Raw genomic sequence first — 13,015 nt, forward strand, 5'->3', positions numbered from 1 at the left:
TGATTTCGGAAAAAACTTGGAAATGACAAGTAAATATTAATTGAACTTTTTCTATAACTCCAAGTCTTGAATTCCTAAGTTGATCAAATGTAAAAGGTGTAGTAGCCGTTGCGTGACATACCTACTGTCACTATTTCGGCAGTAAATACTTACAGTCATGAATCAGAAAGATCCGGAAATATTTTAATCATTAATCAGACGACTATACTTTCTAATTTTTAAAATATGATTAATGAAACCTTAATAAGTAAATAGCCCTAGTCCTGTAAATTCCAAAATGTGGTCTGCCTTTATTATGCGTTTAAAATTGCCAGAGATATATATAAAGTCGTCTGACTAATTATCAATGAATTCAGGGTTATGGCTGTAGACCAAATTAATATAAAATTATTAAATTTTAGATAATTCAGCTTGAATTCAAATATGTTTTTGTTTTTCGTTTTATTTTATAATGTTTCATAGAAATTAAATAGCATGTTTGATGAAGCTGCTTCACTTTGAGTCAGAGTGTAAGATTTCAATACGTAGCGCGTATAATGCCGCAAACACAGTTTAAATGTATTTATTGATTAGAACTCAAATAGGCTGTTCATTCTTCACAAAGCTTTATATTTTAAACAATAGTAAATTGCTAAAACAGGGGCATAGAGTTTAAAATGTGTGCTTTTTTGGATTAGTAATTATTTTTAACTTAGCCAATGTCTGCTTCTTTAAATAGTTTTAGTTCGCGGCAGTTTGCGCATTGTCATTCATCTTTATTTAAGTTTCTTTTATTAGTTTCTAGTACTTTGGTTTAAGTTGCTTATTAATGGATAATAATCTACTTTCATGAAACTATGTTTGACCTTAGATAAAATACTTTGAATTTTAATTTAGTCGAATGCGTTGGTCGGCCTTATCATAAGAAAATAATTAAGATCTTAGCAATAAAGTTTATCTGGACCTCGATACCACTTTCAATTATCAGTACTTTTTCCTTCATCAATAAATTAAGTTATTTTATGGAGGGGGGGGGGGGCCTCAACATTAGATAATATTACATGATTTCGAAGCAAAAGTAATTAAGTTACTTTTTGTCCGAATGTTTTCAGAATATGATGCTATTCAAAATCTGTATAGATACCACCTAGTGAATCTTGTGTTCAGTTTCTGTATTTTCTATTGTAGCCGTTATAGTCGGATTTTTAGCGGGTTATAAAGTTATTTTATCCCTAAACATACTGATCCTAGTACTATTACATTAAATGTGACCATGTTTCAGATAGAATAATACCATTGTCCGTGCTGACATGAAGAGTGATGTTTGAATAATGAGACGAAGTAAACTCCAATCCCAGGTTCTAGGTTTATATAAACTATGCATGCGAGCTGCTGAAGCTAAACCTGGTTTTAAAGTGAATGTGCAGAGTGAGTTCAGAAGATACGCTGCTCTCCCTAGAACTGATACTCTCCGGGTAGAGCAGTTGATTAGGAACGGATACAGGAAACTGGATATGATGAAGGATCCAAATGTATCTGGGATGGGAAACTTTGTTGAAGAAAAGAAGAAATAGTAAAATAAGTTGTCATGTCGTTTTCTCTTGAACTTGATGATTATTAAGAAACTGAAGAAATGTCATCCAATACAATAAAAATTCTTAGGTAAACTTTAGTAGAATCTAATCTAAGATATTTAAAGAAAAATTTGAAGGAAAACAAAATTTAAATTTATTTATTTAGGTTTGGTGCACTAGAATATAATCGAGCTTATAAGGTCCAGGAGCATCTTGTAAATATATTAAAGACAGGAGTTGAAAATAAAAAATCTCATCCTAACTTTTTAATTCTTCTTGAGCACAAACCAGTTTATACAACAGGAATCCGTACTAAGGTAACCTAACATACCATGTTTAAAACCAGTTTATACAACAGGAATCCGCACTAAGGTAACCTAACATACCTTCTTGAGCACAAACCAGTTTATACAACGGGAATCCGTACTAAGGTAACCAGTCAATTTTAGCAAAAAAAAATTTACTTTTATTCTATTCAACAAGGAGTGCATTTTTTTAGAATTTGAATTAATATTTTAAGTATTTTTCCTTTTTTATATCTGTTAAACTAATTATACTAGTTAATTTATTTTCCATTAATTTGTGGCGCTTCGTTCAAACATTCTCCAACATTCAGAAAAAATATTTTTTGACGAGGGCAATCATTTTCAAGAACATTTAAGCTGTATGTCCAAATTTTAAATCATTGAATTTGAATTTATCTTTCAAGTATTTTCCCTCTTTTTGATACTTTTCATACTAATTCATTTATTTTCCACAAATTAGCAATTGAAACTTCTGAAATATTTGTGGCGTATCGTGCAAATATTCTCATCATACAGAAAAAAATATTTTTTTTGACGAGGGCAATAATTTTCAAGAACATTTTTTTCTGTCTGAAAAGTTTTTAAAGGAGGTTTAAATTTTTAAAGATATTTTGTTATGGTAACTAAAAGGGGGGTATTTAAGCTTTATGGCTAAATGTTAAAATCTGCAATTTATTTAGGAATATTCCTCTGATGAAGAGATGTATTTACGAAGTCTTGGAGCTGATTTTGTGAGAACTAATCGAGGAGGTCTCATCACATTTCATGGTCCAGGACAATTAGTTGCTTATCCTATACTCAACCTTACTCAATTCATCCCTCAGGTTCAAATAGTTGCTTAGCCTATACTCAACCTTACTCAATTAATCCCTCAGGTTCAAATAGTTGCTTATCCTATACTCAACCTAACTCAATTCATCCCTCAGGTTCAACTTGTTGCTTATCCTATACTCAACCTTACTCAATTCATCTCTCAGGTTCAACTAGTTGCTTATCCTATACTCAACCTTACTCAAAGGTTCAACTAGATGCTTATCCTGAACTCAACCTTACTCGATTCATCCCTTAGGTTCAACTAGTTGCTTATCCTATACTCAACCTTACTCAATTCATCCCTCAGGTTCAACTAGTTGCCTATCCTATACTCAACCTTACTCAATTCATCCCTCAGGTTCAACTAGTTGCTTATCCTATACTCAACCTTACTCTATTCATCCCTCAGGTTCAACTTGATACCAAGATTCGCATGTTCTGATTTCTAAACATTACAGAGATATATGAGTTATAATAGTTAAAAGTACAAAATCTTAAAAGGCAAATCTTACTTTAAGGAAAGAGCGAAAGAAGACCTTTACTTAGCTTTAAATTGGTTTTTACTGTTTTGCAATAATATTTTATATAAGCTGAGGTATAATTGTTATTTTTAAGGAAAAATAAATCCCCTAAAATGGAGACAATAATAAAATTGTTGGCCGTCAAATCTGGCGGAATGTACATTTTACACATTAAACTTTTTCAGGCGAACCGTAGAAAATCTGCACTTGGGATGAGATGGTATGTGAAAACACTAGAGGAGGTTGTAATACAGGTAGGTCAGGGACCATTAACTGACCAAAGGCCGAGTTTCAAGAATTTAAACCACGTCGTTGAACGCCCAAAAAGTGGATCCGGCTCAAATCTCGAAGTGCTGAATACAATTTTAAGTGGAACCATCTATGTTTGAACCGCATCTCAAACGCGGCTCAAATTCTTTAAATTCGGCCTCAGGGTGAAATTCATTCGCAAGGATATATATATATTTTTTCAACCATTGAATTGAATGAATTGGAAAAAAATCAAAAGAAAAGTGGTTTATTCCTTTTCTTTATTTTCCCTAGAAATGTTCCCTAAATACTAATTGGTTTCCAGAAAAGGCAAATAATTTATGTAAAATTGGGATTAAAAGTTATAACTTGCTGTATATTATATATATATACATTATATAGATATATTTTAGATAGTTTTAAAAAATATAAATACAATTTTCTTGTTTAAGGTGTGTTCTGAATATAATCTACAAGGATCCCGGTCTCCGCATACAGGGGTTTGGGTCGGAGACAATAAAATCTGTGCCATGGGAGTTCATAACAGTCAACTTATTACTAGCCATGGACTAGCTCTGAATTGCAAGTAAATATTTTATTTATATTATTATTTACTAGGCCCGTAACTTCCTTTACTGTTGATACTGTTGATTTATCTGCAAGACCTTCATCTTCGATCATTGTAGAAGTAAATGACAATAAAATTGAAAATTGTAAACAATGAAATTCTTTTGTGCAATGTAACAACTAAAAAACTTTATTTCAGCGTGGATCTTGATTGGTTTACAAAAATAATTCCGTGTGGTATAATTGGAAAAGGAGTAACCTCCCTCACCTCGGAGCTAAACCAGGAGATCAAAATAGAAGAAGTTCGTCCTGTCCTAGTCAAACATTTCGGAGACCAGTTCTCAGCTCAGATGGAGGACTGTTCTCCGGAGGACCTGGAGAAGTATCTTCCGTCTGAGTTAAACCTCACGCTTGAGCCGGATTCCTGATAATTATATTTAAACCAGTTCGTTCATTCCGTGATAAAACTATTTTTAATGTTGTAGAGATTTTAGTTTTGTTGGCCGGGTTCCTTGTATCCAGGTTCTAATTATTACAGATAAGATGGCAGGATTGCAGGTTGTAAGATCTGGTTTACTCAGAGGATTCCAAACAGCCTCCAGGCTCCAGGTATTAACCAAGGAATGGCTTCAAATATCTATATACAATTCGCCGACGATAGAAGCGCCTCAAACGCCGAAATCGACAAGATTTTAAACAAAAAATATTTTAAAAGTCAAATTGCACAAATCTTTAACAGATGGTCTAAGGTTTTTAAAAGTCTGTTGGATAAGGATAAGGATGAGCAAGAAGACTTATTATTTTAGTTTCAATATTTTGTTTTCTACATCAATTTCAAAAAAATATATTCCTCATTATCCATTTATGAGGCATTCAAGTTTTTGGTCACCTAATTTCTTATCTATTTAGCTGGGGTTGGATTAAGCAACGTCGCCATTTGAGCGTATGTTGTGATAGAATAAGGAAAATGAAGTTTTTGTAATTTTGTGGTATCGACATATCGTAACGTTTGATATCGTCTTCGAAATTGACAATGATTATAATTTGATGGGTGAAGAAACGAAAGAATACAAGAACTTTTTGTTTGAATCTCGACTTCCGGGAATTCCTACGACATTACAAGCTTGACAAGAAATATTTCTCCTAGGTTGCTTCTTTATCCCGGAGTATCCCAGTACTCTCAGATATACAGATCAAGGATAAAGCTAAGGAGGTTAAGAAATTTTCCGAGTCCGAGATCCTTGGTCAACATCAAACCTCAGGAGGACTTATTACTGTTGAGGTAGGAAGAACTTTATATGTTCTTATTTTTAAAGCTCAATAACATCATCCTAACTTAATCATTCTTGCTTTATTTCCTTTAAAATCTTCACTCTATTCGAGGGTAAAAATTGATTTTTATTAATATAAAGGATTTGAAACAAATGTAAAATGACAATATGTAACATTCTTTTAAAATTCTTTTTATGCTTCAGATCATACTAAGTTGGATGTTTTAGTGTTATGAGAAACAAAGTTTGATGTGTCATGGTCCTTAGGATCATAGTGTGATGTCCCGATAGTTGATCTTTTAGAGACCCAGAGATCATAGTTTTATGTTTCAGGGATAATATGATCCTGGATCATGGTTTGATAGTTTAGGTTCATAAGGATCATAACTAAATTTTTTAGGGTTCAGAGGCTCATAGTTTGATGATGTAGGGTCCAGGGGGATCATAGTTTGATTTTTCAGGGTACCAAGGATCATGATTTAATATTTCAGAGTACCAAGGATCATGATTTAATATTTTAGAGTACCAAGGATCATGATTTAATATTTTAGAGTACCAAGGATCATGATTTGATATTTCAAGGTACCAAGGATCATGATTTAATATTTTAGAGTAACAAGGATCATGATTTAATATCTTTGAATACCAAGGATCATGATTTAATATTTCAGGGTACCAAGGATCATGATTTAATATTTCAGAGTACCAAGGATTATGATTTAATACTTCAGAGTACCAAGGATCATGATTTAATATTTCAGGGTCACACGAATTATAGTTTAATTTGGTGTATTTGGGTCCTTTGGTAATAGTTTTATGAACTTGGTCCTGAGTAATAAGGATCATCATCATCATATTTGATGCTTTATGGTTTATGGTCCTTGGGATCATAGTTCGATGTTTCAGAGTTTTAAGGATCAAAGTTGTTTTATTGTCCTAAGGATTCATGTTTTAAAGCCCTGAGAATAATAACAGAATGTTTTAGGGTCCTGAGGATCATAGTTTGATCTCTGGTATGCCTGAGGAGCATACCCTTGAGCGTACAGTCAGGATTTATAAACCAGCAAAGAACGCTATGCAGTCCGGAACTGCCGGGATTAAAAGGTATATTTTTAAAACATTTTTAGAACTACTAAAGACATTCTGTGATTTTACAATGGATTAAAACCATAGAATTAAGTTCTTTGTTTTCCGTTTCACTTACAGTTGAGACTTCATTGCTACTTCTTAATGAACGATAACAAACCAGAATTTTCTTGAATGAATGGGTTTACTACAGGGTCACCTACAAAGGATCAGACTGTAAAGACGACGCGACCTTCTTTATGACGATTTCAAAGTTAAATTGAGTCTTCTGTCTTAAATTTATACTTTTAATAGTTTATTTCGTGAAATGATTTAGAAAGAAACAAGTTTACAGTTGTAGGGAACCATGAAAACAGGAAACAGATAGTATAAAATCCGCACAGTCGTCTCTGAAGTCTCATTCTTTGTGGGTAACCCTGTATTTTAGAAAATATGTATTATTTATTCAAAGTTAAACTTAAATACCTTTATGTTGAAAAATTTGTTATTTTAGCTTTTCATCTATAAAAACATAAAAAAGTCACACTTAAAAAATTTAATGATGAAAACATGAACAGATTATAAATACTCTATAAGCTTACAGTACTTGTTGCACAACTATTTTAGAAAATATTTTTAATGTAAATGAAGGAAATTATATTTCCGGGCCGTTGTAATTATAAGTGACTTTCCGGGCAAAGATGGGCATGCCAGCTTCACAACTGTACCTTTAAAATCTTTATTTGATTAAAAATGTGGAAGGTATTTTCGGTTTTCTTGCTTAAGTGTTTCTAAAGCAGGATTCTGCATGTCACTAAACAGAGAAGTTCGACGACTGAAAAAAGAGTTCAAAAAGAAAATTATGAAAACCTCTTGTATTCTTGATTTTACATCGCTATAAAAATACCGGACATGCCACTCTATAAATGGAGAGTCACTTGAAATTACCTCTAAGTTTAAGTGTCGATTTTCAACTGTATTGTTTTAAGGTGGAGGATCGAGTTTGATACTCGTGAGAGATGGGAGAATAATCTGATGGGTTGGAGTAGCTCTGCTGATCCTCTCTCCAACACACTTCTAGACTTTGCTAACAAGGAGGACGCAATCAAGTTCGCGGAGAAGAACAGCTGGACCTACTCTCTAGAGGTAGGGTTCAATATATCCTCCTCGGCTCGTGACACATTTCTTTAAAAGAAATTAGAAATGATACAAAAAAATAGCAAATTGGTTTTAAGAGTGATTAAAGGATAAAGGATAATAAGAAGAATATTAAGAAAAACAAGAAATAATAAAAGAACTTCCATGAAATAATGTGTACTGCAGTTTCTGGGAGAAAACTTAAAAGTAAATAAAACCCAGGCAGGTTAGCGCTGCTTTGCTTAGATTCCTTTCAGAAACTGCAGTAAACCTTATACTTTGGGGTTTCCTGTCATATTAATCCTTAAGGTTTAAGTTTTAGTAGAATTAAATAGATAAACTTATTAAATTTTTAATGAAGTTTACTTATAAAAGAACTGTACACCTGCAAAATTGATAAGAAATTCAAACTAAACGATGGGGAAGAAAATAAAATTATGATATACGTCTGAATTAGAATAAAAGATTTATTAAGATTAATAAATATCTAAACATACAAAATAATTCATGAAATGTTTAATATAATATAATTTCAGGACCCGAAGGAGCGTGCCCCAAAATCTAAATCCTATGCGCTCAACTTTGCCTGGAACAAGAGAACGAGGAAATCTACCAAATAAACCAGTTCTCCGCCAGCGGTACCTCGGCGGGGAAACATATCCTCCGTCAGCGGAATCCGCGTAGCAGAACTTTGGTTGATTTTCATATTGAGGGGTGCAGAACCTGGTAGGAATATATTAGGATATATTTGTAATACTGAATATTTAAATAATAACTTTTGAAAAACTTTACGAAATTAAATTGGAAATTGAAATTTGAATTCAATTCTAAATCTTGGCGACTAGAGAGGTAGTTGAACTAACCGTACATAGGATCAATTATTTGATGAAATGTTTCAGAAATGGAAAAACCTTTTTTTAAATTTTTCTTGTTTTTATATCACCAAACGCATGTTAAAAAAGATTATACAGTTATTTATTATGTAAACAAAAATCTGCAACTTCGTATTTTAAAAGGGAAATTCCGCGAAAAAAAAATTACAGAAAGTTCACTGTTATAATAATTATCTAATTCAGGCTAAAACGTCAGAATGCCCCTGGGTCAGGGTAAATAATGTACAATAATTATGATTTTGTGTTTATGAAATAACCAAATTGAACAAATGCGAAATATTTATATTAGGATTACAAATAAGCCAATATAACAACAGAAAGATGTCCCTGAAAATGTCTATAAACAATAATATTTTCTCATAAAAATATGAATGAGCATAAGACAGACAACAGGACGCAATTTATATATATCTATCTTTTATACTGTTTGCCAAATAGATAATCAAGTACAATAGGGAGCAACAGAGAAATGGACCAATTATACACGACGTCACAAGTGTCAAATAAAACAAGGAAAAGGAAATTTTCTCACATTAGTTGACATGTTTTCCAAGATTAATAAAAAAGTGTAAGAACAGAAATTAAAGAAGACATAAAATTGCACTTATTTTACTTTAAGATTTAAGCACTTTATTCTAAAATTATCACTATTATTAATAATTTGTCAGACACAAAAACAGATTTGACACTTGTGACGTCAGGATATAACTGTACTGAGAGTGTACAAATTCTACGTTGCCATCTATTGTACTAAATTCTATTTGCTTTTTTCTATTGCTAGCCATCTCTTTATAGGTTCGCCTAGCCGTAGCGTTCTTCTCTTAGCATGTGAAGACGTACCAACCTAGAATGGTATAAAAGCAGGGGTCCATATAATTCCTTTCTCAAACCTATTTGGGATTGATTTCTCAATCCTATTTGGGATTGATTTCTCAATCCTATTTGGGATTGATTTCTCAATCCTATTTGGGATTGATTTCTTAATCCTATTTGGGATTGATTTCGTAATCCTATTTGGGATTGATTTCTCAATCCTATTTGGGATTGACCAATAAAAAAAATGGGTACAAATTTATTTAAATGAAGGCAAATTGTTTGAAAATGATAATTCTAGAAAAAATAGGGGCAACATTGATCTACTTGGTGCAATTTTTAATCTATTGGGGTTCTATTTGTCATTCCGTTATGTGCAAAAAAAAAATGGGTGCAACTTTATAAATTTTAAGAGACAATCAAAATAAAATTGGGGGCAGTTTAAAAATACGAGGCAATTAAATAAATATGGTGGGCAAGTCAATTAATGTTAGGGCGCCAAAATGTAAGTGGAAATTTTACCTATTTTGTTTGGGTGCAAATTTTTTTATTTAGGTGCATTTTGTATCTAAAAGGGACATACATGTGTGTAATTTTTTACAATTTTTAATTAGGGGCACATTTTTTTGGGAGGGGGGCATAATGTATCTAATAGGGGCATAGTTAAAAATGTCCTTTTACTAGAATATTACATTAAGTTTGAATTTAGCAGTTAGCTCATCATTTCATCTGTATGTTTAATTCTGTTTTTGACGTATTATAAAAAGATCAAATTAATTCATGGAATGTAGAAACCACCTTAGGATTCATTATTGATTAATTTCATTCACTTCGACTTTTTTCCGTGCAATTGATTTTTAATGCTTCTCTTTCTGATGAAATTGTTATATTATAAACTTCCTCACTCCTCAGCCACTACGTAAATATTTCTTGAAGTTTTTGCAGTTTTTTCGGATCCGGATCCCAAAATATTGCGGATCCTAAGCATCCTAAAAGTTTTGAACAGTTTCTACAGTTGTACATAAGTATTAAGTATGTATTCTATTACCTCCTAAGATATATTATCCCCCCCCCCTCTTCCCTGAAATGAAAACATGTTCCTAATCCTAAAACTGCAATATTAGGAGGAATTGAGTCCGTGGCTTTCTCTGCTTCTATTGGCTGGAGTAGGATCGCCTGATTCTCACTCCACCAACTTATAAGAAATATCTTTTAACTGAGATCTTGTGTAACCCTGGCGCATGCGGTCTACGCAAATTATTAATCACCACGTTTTCTCGTTTATTTAGTTTTTAAATACGTATAATTGACAGTGACTGTTGGATATGATGAGATATTAAAATATAGCTTATCTTTAAATTACTTGGTGTCGAGAAAAATTATATTTCTCCCCCGAGGCTTAATTACGGTAATGCTAATTACAGATAATCAAATCTACTTTCTCCGTTAAAGATTTTGATCTTCAGAAAAGCCCAAATTGGAGTTTTTTGTGTGTTATTTTTTTTTTGTTGTGAAAATGTAGACATTTAAGAAAACGCGCGACCAACGAAAACTTCTTTAGAATTGAATCTTGAGATCTCCAGCCTTTCTGAGAAAAACACGTCCTGTTCCCCAATTTTGAGAATCCCTCTCTAGTGAGCCTATGTTGAATCTATATCTAACACAACATTCACTATTTTCTGTTTCAATCTTGTTTCGTTAAATCCAGAAGAATTTGATTGATAACAAGTTACTTGGGGGATTTCATGGACACTCTTTGTTTACTGCTGAGCACAGTTTAGTTTTCTATTTACTTTCAGTTGATAAAAATACGTTAATTTGGTGAGAAGAACAAATTTGTTAAATTTGTCTTAAACAAAATGGAGTAACCTTAAAACAATGGTATTTATCCTTCGATATCCTTGTTAACAAGGCTGAATTATAGGCGTTATCCTTCGATATCCTTGTTAATAAGGCTGAATTATAGGCTTTGTCCTTCGATATCCTTATTATTTAGGCTGAACTATAGGCGTTGTCCTTCGATATCCTTGTTAATTATGCTGAACTATAGGCGTTGTCCTTTTATATCCTTGTTAATTAGGCTGAACTGTAGGCGTTGTCCTTCGATGTCCTTGTTAATTAGGCTGAATTATAGGCGTTGTCCTTCGATGTCCTTGTTAATTAGGCTGAATTATAGGCGTTGTCCTTCGATATTCTTGTTAATTAGGCTGAATTATAGGCGTTGTCCTTCGATATCCTTGTTAATTAGGCTGAAATATAGGTGTTGGTCTTCGATATCCTCGTCAATTAGGCTGAATTATAGGCGTTGTCCTTTTATATCCTTGTTAATTAGGCTGAACTATAGTCGTTGTCCTTCGATATCCTTGTTAATTCGGCTGAACTATAGTCGTTGTCCTTCGATGTCCTTGTCAATTAGGCTGAACTATGGTCGTTGTCCTTTGATGTCCTTGTTAGTTAGGCTGAACTATAGTCGTTGTCCTTCGATATCCTTGTTAATTCGGCTGAACTATAGGCGAACAAAGAGATTAAATTAGTTCATTATTTATAATACCCAATTCTTCTGGGGGGGGGGTGGCGGGGATGGCCGGGCTCAGGTCTTACGAACACATTTCGGATTTTTATATCAAATGCTTAAGTTCTACAGCATACAGCGTGAATGTTTTTTTTCAAACTAAATCTATTCAAACCCACTTCCGGTCATTTTGTAACTTTTTAATTTTTCAGCAGAAAATATAAGAATTTGTAGATAAGTATCACAAAAAGTAAATAAAGGGAGGAGGGAGGGGATTTTTAAAGGAGAGTAGAAATCTGATTCATCTCTGATCTTGAAATTAGTTACATAAATTGTTTAGAACTGTTAAAACTGCACCCAGAGCTTACACGTGCAACTTCTAAACTTCTAGACTTCTAGACTTGTGCAGATATATTTATTTTTCTCCAGTTTCTGCTTAGTAATATTCACCTTCTAATCAGTTGCTAGGAGAAGTGGTTACTCTAACGGATATATGCCGTACGGACGGACTACGGTGTTGCATTTTATGACTTGAAAAGCAATAGGATTATTTGCTTGTACTTTGGAGACTGTTTTACGTAGGATTGATTTACAATCAATATTTGACATTTAAGCTGCATTTTTTTACAATTTTTACTAACTCTATAATTGTTTACCAAGTTGCTTGTCTCCATGTGGAAATGAATCACTGTGTTGTCAAGCGGGAGTTTTTAAGTAAACTTATTTCAAGTTTGTCTTCTAATTTAAAGAACATATAAACAACTTATATTTAGGCGTAAAAGAGTGTACTGTAATAGGATGCGTAGTAAAAATGTAAAATCTACAACGTATTTTATAAAATTCAAAATAAATTGTATAATTTCACATTTCTTAACTAATATATACTCCCCCCATTCTCTGCCCCTCCTTTTATAGCTTATCCTAAAAACTCTAAGCTTTCACCCCTCTCCTTCATTTTCGCATAAACATAATGTTGTTTTGTGAATCACTTATTTTTATATATTATTTCTCCGCTTGAGACTGTTGAAAGAAAACTTGTGAGACGGGATGGAGAATTCTCTGTTGACTGTTAAGTTTAGTCGAGTCAAACCTTTACTCCTCTCCGGAACCTCGTTTTCTATCCTTAGAATCAGCTGAAGTCAAAACTTTTAAGTTGTGAATCTCAGGATTAAGCATTGATCTCCATCTTATACAGACTTAAACGCTCATTTCATTCCTCTTCGATATCCTGTTGCGGTCATACCCTGAAGAGATAACTTTAAATGTTGGATTTAGTACTTATCCTTAATTTTAAAGTGTCCACATTGGATATATCG

At 32.9% G+C, this 13,015-nt stretch overlaps 3 protein-coding genes across 4 annotated transcripts; all 3 read left to right on the forward strand.

The window, feature by feature from the left end:
• Positions 1-1,120: 1,120 nt before the first annotated feature.
• On the forward strand, positions 1,121-1,618 carry LOC111696071 (succinate dehydrogenase assembly factor 1, mitochondrial-like). Its single transcript, XM_023465593.1, has one exon. It carries the CDS (start codon positions 1,311-1,313, stop codon positions 1,551-1,553), a length of 243 nt encoding a protein of 80 aa, XP_023321361.1. The 5' UTR covers positions 1,121-1,310; the 3' UTR covers positions 1,554-1,618.
• LOC111696068 (putative lipoyltransferase 2, mitochondrial) lies at positions 1,549-4,547 on the forward strand. Of its 2 annotated transcripts, none has more exons than XM_023465590.1 (6): positions 1,549-1,641; positions 1,720-1,870; positions 2,539-2,682; positions 3,378-3,446; positions 3,894-4,027; positions 4,208-4,547. In XM_023465590.1, the coding sequence occupies exons 1-6, from the start codon at positions 1,613-1,615 to the stop codon at positions 4,434-4,436; spliced, it is 756 nt and encodes a 251-aa protein (XP_023321358.1). In that variant the 5' UTR covers positions 1,549-1,612; the 3' UTR covers positions 4,437-4,547. The 2 variants fall into 2 exon arrangements, with proteins under 2 accessions (XP_023321358.1, XP_023321359.1); XM_023465591.1 differs by having other exon boundaries at positions 1,720-1,753.
• Positions 4,544-8,295, forward strand: LOC111696070 (NADH dehydrogenase [ubiquinone] iron-sulfur protein 4, mitochondrial). Its single transcript, XM_023465592.1, has 5 exons — positions 4,544-4,617; positions 5,156-5,290; positions 6,265-6,383; positions 7,334-7,490; positions 8,018-8,295. Exons 1-5 carry the CDS (start codon positions 4,552-4,554, stop codon positions 8,099-8,101), a joined length of 561 nt encoding a protein of 186 aa, XP_023321360.1. The 5' UTR covers positions 4,544-4,551; the 3' UTR covers positions 8,102-8,295.
• The last annotated feature ends 4,720 nt before the right edge of the window (positions 8,296-13,015 follow it).

Source organism: Eurytemora carolleeae, unplaced genomic scaffold (genome assembly GCF_000591075.1).
Source record: "Eurytemora carolleeae unplaced genomic scaffold, Eaff_2.0 scaffold113, whole genome shotgun sequence".
NCBI classification, from domain to species: Eukaryota; Metazoa; Arthropoda; class Copepoda; order Calanoida; family Temoridae; genus Eurytemora; species Eurytemora carolleeae.

Excerpts from the sequence above, each read along its gene's own strand:
- LOC111696071 (XM_023465593.1), top strand. The coding sequence starts at position 1,311 with ATGAGACGAAGTAAACTCCAATCCCAGGTTCTAGGTTTATATAAACTA.
- LOC111696068 (XM_023465590.1), top strand. The coding sequence starts at position 1,613 with ATGTCATCCAATACAATAAAAATTCTTAG. Across the intron at positions 2,683-3,377 it reads TTACTCAATTCATCCCTCAG|GCGAACCGTAGAAAATCTGC; the intron begins GTTCAAATAGTT and ends AAACTTTTTCAG. Across the intron at positions 3,447-3,893 it reads TAGAGGAGGTTGTAATACAG|GTGTGTTCTGAATATAATCT; the intron begins GTAGGTCAGGGA and ends TTCTTGTTTAAG.
- LOC111696070 (XM_023465592.1), top strand. The coding sequence starts at position 4,552 with ATGGCAGGATTGCAGGTTGTAAGATCTGGTTTACTCAGAGGATTCCAA. Across the intron at positions 4,618-5,155 it reads AAACAGCCTCCAGGCTCCAG|GTTGCTTCTTTATCCCGGAG; the intron begins GTATTAACCAAG and ends TATTTCTCCTAG. Across the intron at positions 6,384-7,333 it reads GGAACTGCCGGGATTAAAAG|GTGGAGGATCGAGTTTGATA; the intron begins GTATATTTTTAA and ends TATTGTTTTAAG.